The sequence below is a fragment of the Cimex lectularius genome, unplaced genomic scaffold, assembly GCF_000648675.2.
Source record: "Cimex lectularius strain Harlan isolate CLEC.00 unplaced genomic scaffold, Clec_2.1 scaffold9, whole genome shotgun sequence".
NCBI lineage: Eukaryota > Metazoa > Arthropoda > Insecta > Hemiptera > Cimicidae > Cimex > Cimex lectularius.
Window position 1 is genome coordinate 2,326,474 of NW_019392733.1, and position 22,665 is coordinate 2,349,138.

The window sequence follows — 22,665 nt, forward strand, 5'->3', positions numbered from 1 at the left end:
CAAAAGTATTCGTTTCGTATAAATCTGCTTGTTTATTCTTAGGGTGTGTGCGCGCGAGTACTCAGAGCCTATCGCAACAGCGACAATCGTTCCGACACGCCATGATGCGTGCTTTGATGATTTTTTTGTTCAAGAAACGAACACTAAGTCCATGGCACAGTATGGACTGGTTCTTTTATACTTTGATTGATTATGGGATTGAAAGATTAAAATAAATTAATCTGTGTTTTCTGGCTAAGTGGATAAGTTCAAAAACTCTACTTTTCAAGGCGGTATTTTTAACGTTTCCCTTACATAAATCCATTTGTCGGTTCCAATAACTACAATATTATTACTTCTATAAATTAGCCACATTTCTATATTGCGTAGAACAATTGTAAGACAGGTTTAATGGAATCAACTCAATTTCTATATAAGTCTACTTATCTACTTACTCTTGGAGACCTCAGATTTATTCTTGCATCTTTGTATTCATGTCTTGCTAATTAATAATAAACGACGGGAAAATAAAATGTCCAAATTGTTATAATACGTATTTATTTAAATTACGTTAATAGTAGGTAAAATATACGCTTCTTCAATTTGGTTTGTTAGTCGTTCTATCATGGAATGCTTTCTTAAAATGAAACTCTTCCTACTCTCTCAGTGCTTCCATCAAGAAAGAGAGGTGTTAATCAACAAAAATGATGTCGTTCCCTTTTATGACAACGCAATGCCTATTCCTGCGGCGACGGGTCAAATTTGTCGGGGCCTGGACGTGCAACCCCCCCCCTTATTCGCAAGACATTGGTTACGCTTTAAGCCTGCCACTTTTCGAGTTTCGACTGACACAAAAATTCACAGTGAAAGGAAACTTTTGGCCCAATGGAGAAAATTTAAAATCTCGTGATAAAATCTGTCTGGGAATGACTAAATTGCCTAACGGCTCTAGAAAAACACAACCAGGTTATCGTGATACGGGATCCGGGACATGAAGATAAAAAATGAACAACTTGACAAAATAGTCAAAGAAGAGACAGCCCACTCACCCATGGGACCGAAACCACATCTAGGTGGAGAGTAGGCTAAAGTTGAAGCTAGAAGAAAACAATTTCAAATTACCCTTTTTTAACTTAAAATTAATCTGTGGGGATTAGTGACCGTTAATCGACATTTATTTAGAAATCGTGAGATGCGGTCTAGTGTGATGTAGGTTTCAGAAAAACATTTTCTTTATCGTGCCAACGTTTCGATCTTTATTGAGATCATCTTCAGGACTCAAAGTGTTTGTTTTCTGGGAACTTTAACGAAACGTTGGCACGATAAAGAAAATGTTTTTCTGAAACCTACATCACACCAGACCGCATCTCACGATTTCTAAATAAATTAAAATTAATCATTTATATCTACCAGCTAAATATGAGAGGCAAATTTATTTTATGTAAGAATAAATTTTATATTTTAAAAACATTCTCTAAATAAAAAAAAAATTAAAATATGAATCTTCTATTTGTCTATTGCTTATTTCCGTCAAATTAACCTTTTTAATTTGCAGTTAACCTTTTTCAATTTCAAATTACCCTTTTTTAAATTCAAATTAACTCTTTATTTAAAATTTTTGTAAATTTCCTATATATATTTTAATTCTTAAAAAAAATAATTAGGCTCTTAGAACGCCATATGAAAATTATTTGCATATTTACATACTATAATTTTAATTGTCATTAATTTTCATGTAGTATTGTATATAAGCATCAATTTTATATTTTCAATATCTCAAAAATAAAAGAATAATCCTTTATTTATATTTATTATTTTTATTTACATTTATTATTTTTTATTTTTATATTGTTTACAATTTTTAATTTTAATATGAATTAATTTGTATGTAGACTTCTAAGAAACAAATTATTCTATATTAAAAAAAAAATTGGAAATAAATATGTGTTTTACTTTACATGCTCATAATAGATACCATATCGTACGTTTTTTTAATGTTTTAAAGAAATGGTTAATTTAAAGTTAAAAACGATTATTTTGACGAAAGTTATAAAATGCTTCATCGTTTAGTCAGGGACTAACTGTTAAAGTTTATTTAGCTTGTATGTAACCCTGCATTTGGCTTATATTTTTCCTTAATGCTATGTTTAAACTATATTGCTCTTTGAATAAATTTTATTCGCATGATAATCGTGTGCGTGTGTCTCGGTTCGGAATGAAATATACGCCGAATCCGACAAGAACGCGCAGTTGAAAGTGGTTGACATGTGCATTGAATAAATTTGATTCAATTACAGACGGGCTTTGCGGTTATACTAATTTGGGACACAGTGCGTGCATCAATGTGCAAATTGGAAGCGAGCTTATTTCAACTGTTTTGTTTTTGATTTTTTTTTCTTTCCCCGATCATCAGTGTTTTATTGGTAATATTTGTTCAATTACAAACATGGTAGACAGGAATGGATAAAAATACTCCAAATACAATCTGACTGAGGATGTAAATCTTTGTGGTAGTGCCATTTTTCAAGAGGTTCTCGGACGACCCAATATGGTGTAAAGTTAGTACATTAGAATATTAAGAAGTATCAATGCTTTTAATAATAAATTGCTTTCTTAGCTATATGTTTATGCATGATACTTAGATCAAAGCAATCAAGAAAGAGTAAAAGAAGACGATAGTTTCAAATTAGTTAATTAATTAATGCTAATAAAACTCTAAAAAAGTGTTGTTTATAAACTGAGCTTTGAATCTTTAAACGTTTGACGTAATGTTTGCGCTAGTTAGGGACCTTGTAGGTCTCGCACGGCTTTTTAACTCCCTAAAAGCTTGTAAAAAAAATTTTATTGGCCTTTTTAACTAATTAGGCTTGTATGTTTAGGATTCAAAGATGAGCTTGCATATACTTTATTGAAATTTTATAAACATTATCCCTTGTAATTAGTTTACAGTCTTTTTTGTTGTTGTATAGGGTTGACTTTTATGTGTCTTTTTATTTCTTACCGGACAGTTTTTATCCAGAGCCTATTATAACGATAGCGCTTCTTTAACGATAATACCTAAAAAGGTTTCCCTCCTTTATTGGAAGATTGCTCTTATGGAATTTGTATTTTTCCACTTTCATCTTTCCTTATAATAATCTATATATTGGGTTGTCCGGAAAATAATGCAGGATTTTAAGTTTTCATTAAAAAAAATCTATATAAAATATTCTGTTTACGTTTACAGGATTACTCATTTGTATGAATGTCAACACTTATTAATCCTCTTCCAAATGATATTGTTTGTTTACCTCTGTAGCATTCCGCTACTTGGAAATAATTCAGTCATCCTTATAATGTCAAAGCGAGAATTTCGTACGATTTTCTTTTACGAGTTTAAACTCGGCCGAAGCGGAGCCCAAACGGCTAGAAACATTAACCAAGTCTGGGGCGAGGGTTGTGTTAATGAGTGCACTGTGCAAAGGTGGTTTAAAAAATTTCGGGAGGGAGATTTCAGCCTTGAAGATGAAGAAGGTCGTGGAAGGCCTTCCTCTCTTAATGATGATGTTCTGCGATCAGTGGTGGAAGAAAACCCCAAAACAACTGTTCGAGAACTTGCAGAGCAACTCAAAGTCAGTAAAACGACCGTCGCTGACCACCTCAAGGCGATTGGAAAAGTGAAAAAACTCGAAAATTGGGTTCCACACTCATTAAACGATCGCCAAAAAATCAGCGCTTTGATGTTTGTGCATCACTTCTTTGTCGAAACAAAAATGACCCATTTCTGGCCAGAATTGTTACATGTGACGAAAAGTGGATTCTCTACGATAACACTAGACGTTCTGGACAGTGGCTCGACAAAGGAGAAGCTCCAAAGCCCCCAACTCATCAAAAAAAGGTAATGGTTACGGTATGGTGGGCTTCATTTGGTTTAATACACTACAGCTTCTTAAATCCTGGCGAAACCATCAATGCTGAATCATACTGTAACCAAATTAATACCATGCATCAGAAATTGGCAGTAATGAAGCCCTCTTTGGTCAATCGGAAAGGGCCCATTTTGTTGCATGACAACGCTCGACCACATGTGTCACGTGTAACGTCACAAAAATTATTGGAGCTTGGCTATGAAACTTTGCCTCACCCACCCTACTCTCCGGACCTCTCGCCTACTGACTACCATTTTTTTAGACACCTGGACCACTACTTACAACACATAATATTCAAAAATCAAACGGAACTGGAAAATGCATTTATTGACTTTATCAATTCTAAAAATTCTGAATTCTACTCAGACGGAATTAATAAGTTACCAACACGTTGGGAGAAATGTATTGAGAGTATGGGAAATTATTTTGATTAAAGAACATTGCTTTAAAGTAACTAGTTTCTTTTTTTTTGTTTAATACCAAAATCCTGCATTATTTTCCGGACAACCCAATATTTGTAATGCTCTTTTTCTTTTCTTTTTTTCTCAGGAGGAAGCATTGCGCATTGATTCTAATTTCAACTGCGTCCCTCTTGTATTAATTCGTTTTTTAAATTAAATAATTATTTTAGCCTATTTCAAAGTTTTAGTCAACTTTTCAGTTAACTCTAATTAACTTCTAGTACTCTTTGTAATTCAGCTCGAAACTTTTTTTATATGGTATTAACGATGAAATTGAATTAAAAAAAGCATCAAATGACAAATAGATTATCTTAACTGTTTAAGGGAGCGTAGTTGACTAAGTATAGTTCAATTTAATTAGGTAGCTTTTGAAGTAATATTTGCTTGTCGAATTATTAGATGATCAAACGATTACGCGTAAAAGGTTGGATGATGATGATGTTTATAAGTGGATACGAGGAAGCACTGACGCCTTTTGGCTTATTGAACTTTTCCTAGTTCCTTAGTTCTGCTAAATTGTCTTGATACTTATTTTAAGAAGTTGTTTGAACTTTTTGCAAGGCCTTCTTGGCCTTACGATGCCTCCATTGAGCGATACACATCTGAATGGCAGTTTCTTCCTCTTCATAGGATAACCTAGAAATGAGGTCTCTATTGAATATACCCATGCGTAAATGTTCGCGCCAAATATCGCGAATTATAATTGTTTAGTTGTTTTTTTCCCCCCAAATGCCGCTAATCTAAAATCCACATCTAGATAATCCTATCCTAGCTCTGCTCCCACCTCACAATCCTTCTTTTGTCTAGTTCTGCGTCCTGTTCGTTTACTGTTCGCTTCCGGATCGCTTCTATTCGAATCCATTATGAGGTATCGATGTGATTGATTAAAAGAAATTAATGATTAAGTAAATAAATTAATGGTTAAACGTAAACTTTTTATCCACCGAATAAACTGATACCATGAGGTTCCAAGCATTAGACGTGCTTCGAATAATTTTTTGAATGTTGAGAATCAACTATTGTGTTGTATCTTGTTTAGATAAACAGATAAACTTGCAAATCTTTTGTATATTTTGTGTCAAAAATTATGTTCTCGAGTAAAAACCAAACAAAAAACAAATCTCTTATCCAATTCTCACTGCGGGGATAATCGGTTAGTTTTTTTTTAAAGTTGGGCAACGGTAAAATTTTGAGTTCATCATTTCCCAAGGACAAAAAAAGCGATAGTGGGAAGTGCGTAAACGCCCATTTTTTCATATTAAACTATAATAGACGAAAAATCGCAGCGGTTTCCTTTCTAATATTATTGCAAAATAGAGTAAAATTGACCTAAACTGTTTTAAATATTATTTTATGTGGTGTTTAGTGACCATTAGTTAATGATTATTTGTAGATCGGGAGATGCGATCTGGTGTGGCGTAGGTTTTAGACAAACATTGTCTTTATCGTGTCAATGTTTCGATCTTCATTGAGAACATCTTCAGGGTCTGGATGTAGGATGTGAAAAAAATGAATTTATATTATGCTATAAAATTTTAGATTTAAAAAAATTTTCAAGCATTGTATAAGTTCATTTTTTTAAATCTTAAATTTTCTAGCGTTGTATAAATTCATTTTTTTTAATCTAAACTTTTCTAGCATATTTTTCACATCCTACAAGTATTTTTAAAATTAAAACAATGTTTATAAATCCCAGACAAACACTTTGAGTGAGTAGAAATACTTTGTTTGAATATAAAATATATTTAGCATTGTATAAATTCACTTTTCCACATCCCAAATGTATTTGTTAAATGTAAACATTGTTTGTAAATCCCAGGCCCTGAAGATGATCTCAATAAAGATCGAAACGTTGGCTCGATAAAGAAAATGTTTTTCTGAAACCTACATCACACCAGACCGCATCTCACGATCTACGAATAATCATTAAATATTATTTTTGTATTAAACAACCGCCTTCGTTGCACTGGGTAAAACTAGTCTCATGATATTCATGAAGTACTTCAAATATTTTTATTAATGTTGCGAATCGAGTTTTCAGTGTGTCTCCTTGCTTGATTCCTTGCTGTTTTGAAGACTTTCCGAAGTCAAAAATCTCCACCCTTTACACCAAGAGGAATCCACGTGGAACATTTTTTGGCGTATATCGCCCGTTAATGTCGATAAGAAAATCGATTCTCTTAAAAATTTGTATTTTTCACCTTCAGGTACACTTTTCTCGAAAACCTTTCATCATAGTGAAACAATTATTTTATCATTTTGTAGAGAAATAAAAAGCAAATATCGTCGCGAGCAAAAAAAAAGCGTTTTTCTACTGAGGGTATCTTTATGTTAGGAGATTATTTTAGATACAGATTATTTTAGAGTTTCTTTAATGCTCATACGAAAAATGTGCATTCTTTGAAGCATGATTATTTACCAAAACACAAATACTTACACAAAAGCTTATTCATGAAGTCAAAAAAACAAAAAACAAAAAACTTCTAAAGTACACAATCTCAAACACACGGACACAAAAGGAAACAACAAAGTAACCCATAATGATACGAAGACACAGAGGACACCTATTCTCGACTCCTTCTCACTTGACTTTTTCAGAAACAACAAAAGGACAAACGAACGAAGAATAGTCGGGTCGAAGCGCGAAAAATGTTTCTGCGCGTAATATTCTTCGGAACAGGGGAGCGGGATTAAAAAAATAATCTTCACTATTAAAACACAAAATCAAACTTTTATTAGCTACAAGGAAATCGATACAAACAAAATAACAACAAACAAATAGAAAAGCTAAAAAATAACAATTTTTGACTTAAAAAGAATGGCAAAGATTTCTTTTGCAGTATCGCATGTTTTTCTAAACTCATTTTGAAATTGTTGTCACTTTTCATCATATTTGATGAATGGGCCGACCAAAATGTAGATTACTATTAGCAAAATATAAATTGTATTTTTAATTTTTTACTGTCATGTTTGAAAGAAGAGCCCTGCTAAAAATAAACTGTTTAAAGTTTTTTCTAGATTGATAAGTTTTTACAAATCCAGGGATGACACGTTTCCAAGAAAAGTATGTAACTATCATTTTTTGGGTATATAATTGATGATTAAATAAAAATAACGTTTGGAAATAACAAAATAATAGCGTCCAATTAAGAAAAAATAAAAAGAATTGCTCTTGGAGAGTAACTATTATTTTCTAAATGCCGGCTGCAATTTATATTCCAATTTTATATTGGAAAAAAATGGAAAAAAAATAACATAAAATAGCACCCTGGGCCCATTGGAAAGAACCTTTGGACATTTTTCTAATATATATAAATATATATTTAGCGATGCATAAAAATTCGGTAAGATGAAGTTATATATATATATATATATATATATTGGCCTGGTATAAAAAGTTGTTAAGCTTAAATCTGGGTAGTCGTAACCGATTTTTTCGTTATGTCGTGTTGAACATTCCACGCATCATTCCTCAGATTTGAAGACTATGATATCCTCCAAAAAAGTGTTCCAGTAAAAAATGACTTTACCTCCATCTTACCGAATTTTTATGTATCGTTTAAACCTACTTCAAAAAGGGCATTTAGGCTAATAAAGAGGTTTCATAAAATTCGGCCCACAACTTGAAAAAACCTCAAAGAAGCCTTCATATAAAAATGTCGTTCTATCCCGACTTCCTTCCCCACCCCTTCAAAATTCAACGTATATAAACATAAAACATCAATATTTCACTGGCACTCTCAACACGACATCGCAGACAACAAACACTTTGAGTGAGTACAAATACTTTGATTGAATCTAAAATTTCTAGTATTGTATAAATTCACTTTTTTCCACATCCTACATGTATTCGTAAAATTTAAACCATGTTTTTAAATCCCAGGCCCCGAAGATGATCTCAATAAAGATCGAAACGTTGTCACGGTAAAAAAAATGTTTTTCTAAACCTTCTTCACACCAGACCGCATCTCATGATCTCCAAATAATCATTGGCTAACGGTCACTAAACACCACACACACAAACGTGAATAAAGTTTGATTGCACTTAACTACTCGAAATGGCGATGGCTTAGTTCTGTTGTTCTTTATTACACCGATCAATGATGATCACTTCTAAGATTTGAAACAATGATAAAAGAAATAATTTCATGTCCATGCTTGAATGATGGATTAATGACATATTTATACGTATTGTTCTGTTTTAGTCCTTTATGCTCAGAAAGCCATATAATTAAGGGTTATGCAAAACTAAGCAGGCCGGTTTCTGAAGTGGGTACGAATACATTTAGAATTAAGCCCATTATAATGTAATAACTGTTGGAACAAGTATTAGAGTAATGAAGTAACCACTCGACGTTAATATACCAAGCCAAGAATTTGGACAATCCTTGGGCTGTATTATTAAAAAGTGGAATAAATTGTGAAAATCCTTTCTCACGAGGAAACCACTATTTTCGACAAGCCAGTTATGCTTGTACGAATGTAATTTAAAAAAATAAAGTATATAATATAAGGCAATTACTTACCACCGACAACTCTGCATGTCAACGTCACTTCGTCTCCTTCGTCGTGAGGGCCAATCGTCGTATTGAGCTGTTTTCCCCACTTGTCGAATACCGCTGGATATTCAGGAGGGACTGGAATAAACATTAATTCTCATTAAAAAAAGTAGTGTATTTTTATAATTATACTAAATCATATTGCTAAATAATTTTCGTTATGTAGTAATACAGTTTTTGCTTTGAGATGGCTGATATCATGAAAGCTTTGCATCTTGGGCAAAAGGAATATTTAGGTATTTATGGGTCGTTTGATACATAAAATGGAGCATCAAGGATTTTTCTGAGGATTAAAGATGAGCAGTTTGGATATGATGAATAATTGAACGTTTGTTCGAATTATTGCGCTTTGCTTACTTTAGTTGAGGGGAGGATTTTACTAAAAAGAAACTAGAGGAGGTAACTTTTTGCGAAGAGTACTGGGTTAACAATTCGTCTGTTCAACGTTTAACATGGTCGTTTGATCAGAAAGCTTATCTAACTCATCTGATAAAAAATTCTATCAAACTAGATTGATAAATATGTTAACAACCTCGTCTGGTCGAAAACTTAACAAACTCGTCCGATCCAAAAACTTAACAAACTCGTTACGTAAATCAAAAAGCTAAACAAACCCATTTGATAAAAAATTTAACAAACTCGTCTAATCAAAATCTTTAAAGGCTATTCTGTTCCAAAAGCTTAATAGACTCGTCTTTAGAAAGTTAAATTACATTTGTACTATGAACTAATGTAATGTATACTAATAATATATTAGGTTTTATATTGAGATTTTCAACGGTCATTTCGTTGGATACATTAAATGGAACGTCAAGGATTTTTCTGCACAGTTTGGATGCGACCAATATTTGAATGTTTCGCTGAACCTCACGCTTCCAGTAAGTCCATGCCGGGATTCAATAATCGGTTATATAGCATTTTTTAAAGGTAAGTCAGAGCGTGTATCCAGGAATCGTGAAAGAGCTTTGTATTGTGTTATAACAATGACAATGTTCGTCCACAATGACAGGATTCCACGTTAGATGTTTGTCTATGTACAGTCCTTGGTCTGTCCTTTTCCGCAGTTGAAAGGGGGATATTATTTAAGTAAACTCGAGTAGAAATATTATTGCGGAGAGGTCTGCGTTAAATTTTATTATTTTATTTTCACGCCACGACTCCACTAGTGTAAAGTATTGAAGGTTTCGAGTGGAAACGACAGGATCTGAGTTACTTGAGAGGATCGCTGTGTCGTCTGTAAAGGTCCGGGAGGATTGAGGATGGAATGGGTTGTCTGCTGTGTACACCTGTTAAAGTGTGAGGGGCAAGACGCTAAAAAAAGCTGAAATTTATTTATTATCATAAAAATAATTTAACGAGTACGACTATAAAAGTTTACATGCTAAGTAAGACAGCGTAAAAATTCAAATTGTAAAAAAATAATTATAATTAAACACTGTAATGGAGACACCATAAAAACCCGACGAGGAAAGATAAGAACTAATTGAATTCATTTTATTCATCCAACAAAATTAAACGTAGTTTAATAGAAATAATTTTAGGAAGAGGAAAATCGTAAAATCTCTATTTCCTGCTGCATTAAAAAATAGGAGCTATGCGCCAACACATCGAATTATTTCAGTTGAAACTTCTTGATACGATCAAAAAAGTTATTAATTTTTTTATATTTATTATAAGTAGGGAGTGTATTGGAAGTGAACTCAGAGCACGAAGACGGTATTGAAATCTGGGGGTAATCCTCTGACCCTCAGAGGTAGTTTGTTTAAATAAGGTCCAACAGTCGAGGGATTTCTAGCAAATTCGAGCTTACACTTGGCCCTTTTGGCATTAACATAGCGCTACTTTTTCCGACCTAGTCGTTTACAAGGTGGTTGTGGTGCAATGTTTTTAGTCTCTTGGTCAAATCCTTAATGCACAGTTTTTCTAAAATGTTTATTATTATTCGGTATTAACATACAAAATTGGCAGTTTTTATAGGCTAAAATATTAAGTAGCTCAGATATTATTAGCAGCGTCTATTTAAATAAAAATTCGTTTTATTCAATAAATTTTACCTGATTCTAAAAAAACGCTCTAAATTATATATCCGAAGCTTCCTTGCGTATGACTGTGTGGTATCCAAACGCTGGTCGAAACATGGGTGAAGGTAATGAAAAAATGATTTATTAATTTTCATTCCACTTTTAGATAAAAGCTTTGTGCTAAAAGGGCTTTTCACACAAGTAAGTTGTTTGATCAAAAAACTAATTTGAACAAAAAACTTTACATACTCGTTTGATAAAACAAACTTAACCAACTCTTTTGATCCAAAAACTTACCTAACCCTTCTGATAAAAAATTTAACAAATTAATTTGAGCAAAAACATAACAAACTAGTTTGGTGAACCAACTAACCAACTCTATTGATCAAAAACATACAAAAAACTACTTAGATCAAAGAATTTGACCGACTCGTTTTATAAAAAACTTAACTGGTCTGAAAAAAAAGGCACTCAGTATATAAAAACATGACAAACTAGTTTGCCAACTAACCAACTCTATTGATCAAAAACATACAAAAAACTACTTAGATCAAAGAATTTGACCGACTCGTATTGTAAAAAACTTAACTGGTCTGAAAAAAAGGCACTCAATATATAAAAACATAACAAACTCGCCCGATAAAAGAAAACATGACGAATTTTTGATTAAAAAGCTTAAAAAACTCGTCAACAAAAAACATCAATTATGGTTAACTTAGCCAGTATTATCCGATCCTTGGTTTCAAGTACTTGTTTTGACTTAGCCTTTCTTTACTATTATTACCTAAGCACCTTAATTATGGCGTGTGGTTGGACATACGACCAAATCTTCAAATTAATTGAGGTTGTACGATACATTTAAAGTAAACTCGAGGAGAAAACTTATTGCTGAGAGGTCTGCGTTAAATTTTATTGATGAACTTTTTATGTAAAATTTTGGTTGAAATGAAACAGTTAGTGCCACGAGCGGGATTCGAACCCACGACCTTCGGCTCTACCACTTGAGCTATCGTGACTTCGATCCTCTCAGGCACCAACTCCCCATTTCAACCTACAACCTTTCGAATTTTCCTTCCGGTGTCCGAATGGATCGAAATCACGATAGCACAAGTGGTAGAGCAGCGTCGTATTTAGCCGAAGGTCGTGGGTTCGAATCCCGCTCGTGGCACTAACTTTTTCATTTCAACCAAAACCTTATATAAAAATATTTATTTAGAAATCGTGAGATGCGGTCTGGTGTGATGTAGGTTTCAGAAAAACATTTTCTTTATCGTGTCAACGTTTCGATCTTTATTGAGATCATCTTCAGGGCTCAGGGCACTCTCGACACGACACGCAAGAATGATACAATTACACAGAAGACAAACACTTTGAGCCCTGAAGATGATCTCAATAAAGATAGAAATGTTGGCACGATAAAAAAAAAGTTTTTCTGAAACCTACATCACACCAGACCGCATGTCACGATTTCTAAATAAATATCGATTAACGGTCACTAATCACCACACGTTTCTTACATAAAAAGATTACTTAATTAAAAGAAGTAATTTGGTCAATAGACCACTAAATATAATGGATTTATTGATAAACACCCCTTCTACAAGTCCCGAACTGCGACTGTACTCTTGTCTCATACATTTTCAAAAAATAAAAAAAATAGACAAATCTTGCAGCATTATTCAAAACCTGTTTTCTTCTTGATGGTCCGAGATCCAATATGCAGCTTCAGCTAGCACAGATTCCTCGGCTAAAGTTAACTCGCTTCTGCAAATTGTACACTGGCTTCCAGAAATAGTACGGTTTCTAAGCGAAAAAAATTATTTATAAAGCATAAACCTTTTTAAAATTCAAAAGATAATGGTTAAAATGTAGTATTAATTGTATTATTAGATTTTATAATAGATTACTAAACAAATTGGAGTTAATTTATGGAAATATATATTTTATATAAATTCTGATGCATTCTGTTGATTTTCCTACCTATAAATAACTTTGCGTTGAAGGGAGGAATGATTTTCTTTCCTCTTTAATCTCAATACATTAATATAATGAAGCTTTGCGATGAACATTAATTTGATTACATAAAACTTCAATTTGGTTTAAGCACTTTATAAAATTGGTAAAATATTTGGTACGGAAAGAACAAAAACGAATTATGTCAAAGTATGTTAATTTAATTTATGAATAATCAGAACCACGGGTATATCATAATTTACTGGTTGGTTGAATATCAGCCAATTGGAAAAAAATTAAAGTGAAAATTGTGGATGGATTATTTGTTTGAAAACGTCGCAAATGTTTTCCACTTTTGTAAATCAAAATGATTTATTGTGAAAACGTTACTAATTGTTGTTGAGAGTTATATCAATGGATGTTTTATAATAAGCGTACAATAAAAATCGAGCTCATAACAATAAGGTCAATTTAAGAGGGCCCGAAGCCACAATGTTCCCATGGAATAATGAGATGGACATTTTTCTTCTCTTTTATTCTTCGGGAAAACAACGACGACGACGTCCCGGCCCCTCTTGAGTTTTATTTAATCAAATAAGTTTTTTACGACTCAAAAATCTTTATAAGAATTTATCGGGTTTTCAGGTTTTATAGCCGGAATTAAGATAAATACAAGCAATAAATATAGGTAAATATTAACAGAGGTCAATAATTGCCTAACCCTCGAATAGATACAGACCGACACTAATGGCCTGCATTACCGTGACCGGTTCTGCAATAATAACCAAGGGCCGATTACTTCATCCGCAACGAAGTAGTCCTATTAATTCCTATTATTGTATCTAGTAAATTGAATTGTCAAATTGATCAATGACCAGAGAATTAATACAACCTCCGTCCTGATACAACTATACAATAAATAATTAACTATGTGTAAAATACTGTTTAATTTACAATAACTTCATTAGATTTGACTCAATTTCTTCTAGGGAGACTAGATGATGTGTCCTATCCTTTGACAGTGATTAACCTACTCTAAATGACTCTTTTAAATAAATTTTAAAATATCAAACAGTAATGTAAGATAGATACATACTAAAATATAAAATATTGATTTATTTACTACCTATTTGCATAAATAGTTTTATGTTAAGAACAACAACATAAGGCATCGAAGCTACGATCAGACCACACGATCCCACCCATATTATACGTCGAGCGGATTTAAAAAGAACGATTGTTAATGCGATAAAAAGGAATGGAGAATCCGCTGGAAAGAAACAAACCCATCCGAATTATTAACAATTAAAAAAAGACATCGGTCTCTTACCTGCGGTGGCTGGGTTTATAAGGTTATAGGGGATGCAACGTAGGTGCCGGTTGTGAACAGCACATAATAACAGTCTGCAAAGAAAGAAATATGATATCCGCGACCTTGAGGCACGACATATCCGTTATGGAATATCTCAGAGTCATAAATATTTTTAAATGTACATAGATAGTTCTTTGTACCTTCATGTATGTGATCTGTGTTATATATTGAAATGAATGTATTTATTTGCGTGAATTAAGGGCTTATCCCCAATTACTCTGAACAATATTGAATACTCTGGGATAATGTGAATGAACTGTGGTGCGTGCATGGAATTATTAGCGTGAAATAAGTATTATTACTTCCATTATATTTCGTGGTCCGATTGACCAAATAACTTCTTTCATTTAATTCATTTTTATGTAAGGTATTGGTTGAAATGAAACGGAAAATGAAATTGAAAAATGGCAAAAATGTGGGAAAATTCGAAACGTAGGTTGAGATGGGGAATTGGTGTCCGAGTATCATCGAAGTCTCGATAGCTCAAGTGGATAGAGTTGCGGCGTATTGAGCCGAAGGTCGTGGGTTCGATTCCCGCTCGTGACACTGACTTTTTCATTTTAACCAATACCTTACATAAAGATTAATTAATTGAAAGTATTATTAATATTTTACTTAACTGGAATGACTTTAAAATATGGTTTTCAGCCTGGAAGTATAAGAAAGGGTAATAATAAATCTTATATATTTTTCTATTTTACGATAGAATATAATTGTGACCGAGCAACGTAAAAAAGTTGGGTAAAATATTTTTTTAGCACGATACACTACTCATATTCGTTTTTTAACTCCGAAAACTTCCTTTTTAATCAAATTTTTCGTCTTCGAAAATAAAAAAAATCAGAATAACCCTGAAACAACTCCTCCGATCTAAAAGGAACCTTACAGGGATTTAGAGATTGATAAACTATACGTAAAATCACAAATCTAACCTCCAGAATAAATAAAAACTCCAGATATTAAATTTATATGTTTCAGGAGTTTTATTTTTATTTCAACCATATTTTTCTTCCTTATAGAGTCATATGTTAACCCCTTAGGCCGAACGAATCAGCAAATGGTAATAATAAATACTAATCGCTGATTAAAATATAACAAATTGTCATTGGATGTTTGCCGTGCGGCCACGACACACTTCAATGCCTAGTCTAAAAATGAATACATTTGCCAAACGCGAATCATTCTAAAATGAGTACATTTTATATATTCAGGGAAGAAAGATTGTAAAATATTGTATTGCAATAATTGGCCTCTAAATCATTGTGATAAATTAAAACAAGCCATATCCGCATAAATCAACGATGGGAATTCACGACCCAATCGATTCTCGGGCTTGCGGGTTTTCTATACTCATTAAATCACCGAAAATTTATACGACTCGCGTTAATGCTGATCTTAACTCGTTTTTATATAACAAACATTTTTGCCGTGCAAATTATCAAACTATTTACAAGCATTTTACATTCTGATCGGCATTTATTAAACTCATTTATGAAAGAAGTAAACGAAGGATAAAAACCCTTGTATTAAGTCTTATCACGTGAAACTTACTTCAAGTTTTCCCTAGGCAAAATTCATATTTCTTTATTAAAATGCTGTTTCATTAGTTTCACAAAATAATTCAGTTTTTTTTGTAAGTTAATGTTTGTCAGATCACTCCCTGTAGTCTGTTGGATGATGAACCAACAATTTGATCGTTACCGATAATTTTGGTCTGCTGGGCGTGGTCTGTCCTCTCGCCATCTTCAACGCTAGGGTCTATTGGAAATAACCAAAGTACTCGATCATCATTCCGTAGACCACAAAGTGAAAGTCTTCCTGTTTTCTGTCGTGTTTTGTCAATACTGAGAAGTTCAGTCTTAGTTTACCACGTCAATTCCCATTGCCAGTCTATACGATGTTCAAACTTTTTGCTGTAACTCTGTTTACTTTTAAAATGAATACCTGGTTTGTCAAAAAAGTGAACATTTTTGGGTACATGTTTGACATTTAAAGTTTTTTCTGATCAATTACGGTCTACTTAAAGACTTAGTTCTAAACAATTAAGTTGTTAATTTTTGTTGATTAAACTAAACTCTTTTTTATACAGAAAGAAACTAGTCCTATGAAATTCCGAGCATGAGAATTTTTTTCAAATTATTTTCTTGAAATTTGTGAATAAAGTGTTCTTGTGTATCTTGATGTAATGTATGCATTTGCAACTCTTCCCTTACCTTGTTTGAAGACACTTGTCTTTTATGTATATTCTGTGTCAAAAACTACTTTCCAATCCAAAATATTGTCTAGCGTTCCCAACTGCAAGAGGAATCGATTTTTATGGCGTGAATGGAAAACACCAGCTCTATCAGAAAATCGACTCTACCGAAAAATTCTATTTTTCTAGTCCTAATTTTTAGCATCAATGTGCTCAAGCGCCCGGAGTTAGTCTGGGGCTTCCGCAGGCGCACGAAGTTAGCGCGTTCGTTTCACAATTCTTCAAAACTATTCATCATATTGAATAGTTGAGTTTATAGTGTACTAAGGCAAATAAAACGACTAAATGACCTTGGAAATTAGTTATATACGTATAGTATATATATAAATATATATATAGTTATATAAATATTAAAAAACAGCATTTCATCTTAATGTTAAAAAAACAACCATTTCCTCGAGGCACCTGTAAGCAACGTTATTTGGCTCAGCATTTTGGCTATTTAGTAAACATGTAGATACATGAAAACGTATTACACGCTATTTACATTCATTATACGACAACACACCAAAAATATAATTTTCACAAACACGTTTCTCTTTTCTCGGTACAACAATTCGCAAGATCGCGAGTTAGAAGGAATGATGCAGTAAGATTTGACCAATAAATGAAAGCTACTGGAGGTGATTTTGTACAAAGAATGAGGACAGTACATTCCATAGACGATGGAGAACCGGTCAAAACATTTATTTATTCATTTATAAACGGATACTCTCCTTATACCAAATTATATAAATATATGTTATTTATAACATAAAAAGAGCTCATCATACTAAAAATATTTATATTAAATTCACTAATTTCGTGGTCCGCTTGACCAATTAATATATTACAATTAATTAAGGTTTTTAGTTGAGATAAAAAAGTCAATGGCACGAGCAGGATTCGAACCCACGATCTTCGGATTGATACGCCGCTGCTCTACCACTTGAGCTATCGTGACGTCGATCCACTAGTCACCAACCTCCCATCTCAACCACACCTTTNTAATTTCGTGGTCCGCTTGACCAATTAATATATTACAATTAATTAAGGTTTTTAGTTGAGATAAAAAAGTCAATGGCACGAGCGGGATTCGAACCCGACTTCATTTGTCGCCGATAATCCAATCAACATTTGAAAAATGGCAAAAAAGAGGGGAAAATTCGAAAGGTTGTAGGTTGAGATGGGGAGTTGGTGTCCGAGTGGATCGAGGTCACGATAGCTCAAGTGGTAGAGCAGCGGCGTATCTAGCCGAAAATCGTGGTTCGAATCCCGCTCGTGCCATTGACTTTTTTTATCTCAACTAAAAATCTTAATTAATTGTAATATTTATATTAATAATCAATATTAACATAATGTGGTGTTATTTGCAATAATATTCAAGTAGATAGAAAATAAAGAAATTTTTTTAACGTAAATTATGTACCTATATTGTCAAGATTTGTTTAGCAAATTGTGAAGTTGGTTCAGAAAAATATTAAGAGAGGAATTAAATAATTGCAAGCGAGGGATGACATTTGCGGAGCAAATTATTCTGTCTAGCGGTGAGTTTTTGCCATGGTTAGTATTGTGGCGTGGAATATAGAAGGTCATATTTTATCTAAGCTGATAAAGAGTAGTTGAGAAGTTAATGTAATTTTAAAAAGAGCTAGTAAGTCGAAGTGTAATCTTCGTGTTTTTAAAGGGGTCAAGTTTAACTTTGAATAATAGATTCATTTATATTTTAGTGGTCAATTGACCAAGTCACTTCTTTCAAATAATTATTCTTTTTATGTAAGGTTTTGGTTGAGATAAAAAAAGTAAGTGTCACGAGATTCGAACCCTCGACCTTCAGCTAAATGCGCCGCTGCTCTACCACTTGAGCTATCTCGACTTCGATCCACTCGAACACCAACTCTCCATCTCAACGTACCAAAACCTTACATACAAAATAATATTTAAATAAAAGAAGTAACATGGTCAATTGACCACTAAAACATAAATGAATCTATTATTTAAAGTTAATCTTGATTTATTTAGAAATCGTGAGATGCGGTCTGGTATGATGTAGGTTTCAGAAAAACATTTTCTTTATCGTGCCAATGTTTCGATCTTTATTGAGATCATCTTCAGGGCTCAAAGTGCCACTCTCGACACGACCCGCAAGAATGGTACAATTACACAGAAGACAAACACTTTGAGCCCTGAAGATGATCTCAATAAAGATCGAAACGTTGGCACGATAAAGAAAATGTTTTTCTGAAACCTACATCACACCAGACCGCATCTCACGATTTCTAAATAAATATCGATTAACGGTCACTAATCACCACACGTTAATCTTGATCGCATTAAAAACACGCAGATTTAGAAGTTTAAAATAGGAAGGAAAAAATAACAAAAGGGTCTGTACAGATGTAACTGAAATGAAACCCTAAAGGTCTCTATGGCAATTGGCCGTTTAATTTTGCATTTGACCGATGTGAATAAATTAAATCGGGTTGGTCCGAGTTGTTTGCATGTACTATATTTGTTGATTTTGAAGTGGTTAACGGCAGAATAATTAGCCTGACCGAATGATATATTTTGTGCTACGGGAATGCCGAACATTCAACCCCCCTACACAACGAGTCGGGTATATTTTAGAAATCATTAAAAAATCGAGAGTTTGATTGTATGTAGTTTATATCTAGTTTAGAAGCCGGATGCGTTAGATGCTGAAATGATCCATCTGTCGGTAGTCGAGGGAGGCAAACCACGGAGGCCGGGACAACACCGAGGCCACCCGCGGTAAGTATAATCCCAATATTGATTTTAGTGACCATTACTATGAATGTATAATGCTCAAACGATGGTACAAGGCCTGTTTCCCACGGGTTTGCCTAAAATTTAATCAGTTATAGAAGTTTAGAGAACATTATCGTTTCTCGTAATCCAACATTAGATTTACATGTAAACAACCAGTTTAATTATTTGCAACCACTGTTAAACTGTAATAAGGGAGTTGTTTATTTATGAATAAACACTAGGAGGAAAACTATTGTTAAATAAATAATGAATCTCTGGGAATGTTGGACTTTTAATAACTCCTTCGAACAACTGGTACATTGACAATTAAAAAAAAAAAAAAAAATTGGGGTGTGTGCCTTAAGCCAAGACTTTAACCGATTACTGCAGTGTTATTACAGATTTATAATTAACAAGTTTATTCTTTTTGTTTAAACGGAAAATTGATAGATCTATGAAATAAATAAAAAGTTCACCTATGACTGAGAGGTTGTATCTGAAACTTCGCGTCGGGGTGTTCCTGAAGTCGACCCTGCACCTGTAAGTCCCTTGGTCGTGCCTGCGGATGTCTTTTAGGATGAGCGTCGCTGGTTCTCGGCCCGTCCTGAAATACGCCCTGGGTCCGAAAACCTGCGGGGCAGACCAATGCCTTCCTTCCACAAGAGGCTTTCCCCTTACGTCAAAGCTGAAAACAAAGTAAACAAACATTACTGTCAGAATATTATAAATGTATTATTTAAATAAAGGCACCACGATTGAAACGACACGTGTATGTCTGTAATTAAACCAAGCCGATTTTTTTAACACATCAAATAACTTGCTAAGGAAGAACAAATATTTTTACTTAAATGTTTTATCCCTAAATGCACCGTGTCTGCCATATTAGCCGGGAAGGCGAGGAGTAAGAAATTCCAGCGGCGATTGTAGGAATCGAACTCACAACCGCTGGTGTCTTCGAGCTTAGAGTCTGACGCTCCAACCAATCAATCCGCTAGTGATTATTAAAAAAAATCACCATTTCAGGTTATTTTATTTTTTTAAAGCTTGCTGTAAGTTTTGCTACATCTTAGAATGGGTTACTAAGACTCAGCCTCTTAACAACCTCGTGTACCTCGACCAATATTGGTCTATTGTGGTATGTTCATCATTATCTAGAGCTCGTTGTTAAGCGTTTTACCCAATTCCAATGCCTCATGGGCTCCCTTGTGCATCTTTCAGGGCTTTGATTTTTCCTCGGCCAGGAGGAATCTCAACCTGCAGAGGCCTTCGCACCAACTCAGGACAAGCTTGTGTACTCCCCTGGAATTCCTACTGAAACGAGTTCTTACTCTTGCCCATTGTTGACGGATCTACGATTTTGGCAATTTGGTATGATACCAATCATCCTGGTGTGTCCAGCCTCTAGATAATAATGCTAATATCTGTACTTGGCTGATAGAACGACACAGCGATGACAGACAATGACCAGCAACTACCAAATTCCAGATTCATCGTCAGACCGTACAAACAAATGGAACAATTTGGTATGCTGAGAAAGGGTTTTGGGCCTATGAGTGATTTGAATGAATTTTTTTTGGCCGATTTAATCCCCTCTTCATTGTTGCTCCTGGTAGCCAAACAAGGGTGATTATGTTATTTTCTTCAATGTTTGACGTGCCCTTAAAGCAATCCCAAGTTTTGGACTTTATTACTGATATGGTAGTCGAATTCAGCGCCGCCTGGCGTTCGAGTTCACCGCTATTCTTTTATTGACAATGCCCATTCTTTTGATCTCTATGGAACAGTGTTCATTAGCCACAGTCGGGGCGTCGGTTGCCGCAACGGTCACTGTAACGTAATGGTCCCGGGTTCGAATCCAGCGGCCCTGCATTGGAACTCGACATACTTACAAATGGGCTTTTTCTTCAAAAACACCGGCACCCTGAGGGTTTATATGTTGCGAACCCTCGTAAAAAAAAATTCTCTACCTGAAAGTCACATATTGTCAAGGGGTTGTCGATGCAAGCTCTGAGTTTTACAAGTTGCAAGAAGATGACCTAGTTGCCTTTAGTGGTGCCCAGACAGCTGGTAGATGTCAATTTTTCACTGGGACAGTCTAGGTTCTTAATCCACGGTCTTCGCCTGATATACAGTGGCCTTAGGCTTAAATTCTAGAACTTTATTTATTTCCATAGACACCAGCTCCCGATCTTTACTTAGCCATATGTATACAAGATATCAGCATTAACTGGGATCCCAGGTAAACCTCGTTTCATTTTCAAAGAAATGAATCAGTAAAACGCCCGTTAATTTATTATTATTCATAGTAGTTGCCGAACTGCTCAGCTACCCACTAAAACCGATTTTCAATATTTCAAGTAGATCCTTATTTTGACTCGACTGAAAAAACATGAATTCCTAATTAAAATGTAACGTTTTTTTAAAAATAATGTTTAAATTAGAAAAAATAAACAAACTCACGCAGAAATTCATTTGATTTCCTAGATAAACTATTTCGAAAATTAATTTTTCAACGATTATCGATTTTTAGCTGGATATTTTTAGTTATGTTTTCAGGAGACATAAAAAGACTTGTGTACTTGGAACTTGAAAGATAAACGAAGGATGTTTACATTTTCCTCATAAATTTTCTAAAATAAAACACGTTCATTTCCGAAAGCTAAAGAAACGCAAAAGACAATTAATTAAATGAAAAATATACAAATTATATCAAAATTCTTAAAAATTACTTCTAAGATAACTTGTATAGAGTTTTTACACCGTTCTTAGACAGACCTTTGTTTGCTTCCTCTTTTAAGTAAGGATAAGTCCCTCATTAAAACAACACACCAAGTAACTAAACGTATAATTTCAACCAGTTGCTTATTTTCTATAAAAATGAAACTCCTTTGATAAATATTTACAAGTTGGAGTCAGTGAAAAAGAAAAGCGACGAGGAGCAGAGGGGGGGCTGTTACGAGGATGATTATGAATTGTTAATACTGGTGAAAAGCCTTAGCCATGCATGAGAAACAGTTTTTGTGTGAGTTAGGGATTTGCATGCGGAGCTCGATGTCCCGACAATCTTCATTATACATTGCCGAAAAAAATGTTACAAAAAAAATGAAACGAGTTATTAAGCTACACGAATGAATTATGTATTAACAAAATTAAGTTTCCGGCCAGCCCCCTGGTCGTTTTTCTTCCTATTCTATATATCGACTTTTCGATTTGGTTTCTTACGATACATGTGACATATCCAATATTAAAAATGAATATAAAAATCACATTATTTCTTAAAGAGAAAGTGGAAAATTTGTTTTTCCTGTTTGCACAGGACACAGATTAGTTTAAAAAAATTCTGTTAATTTTCTTTCAATCATATTCTGTTGAAACCATCCAAATAATGTAGGGAATACATAATCCATGTT

The 22,665-nt window shown here is 33.8% G+C and overlaps 1 protein-coding gene across 1 annotated transcript in view; it reads right to left on the bottom strand.

The window, feature by feature from the left end:
* The window catches only part of LOC106665324 (hemicentin-1), a 218,489-nt gene that overhangs the window by 61,549 nt on the left and 134,275 nt on the right, over positions 1-22,665 (bottom strand). The window contains exons 2-3 of the mRNA XM_024226915.1: positions 19,732-19,940; positions 8,875-8,985 (exon numbers count right to left, since the gene is read on the bottom strand). Coding sequence (XP_024082683.1) covers positions 8,875-8,985; positions 19,732-19,940 — 320 coding nt within the window. The remainder of the gene's footprint in view (positions 1-8,874; positions 8,986-19,731; positions 19,941-22,665) is intronic.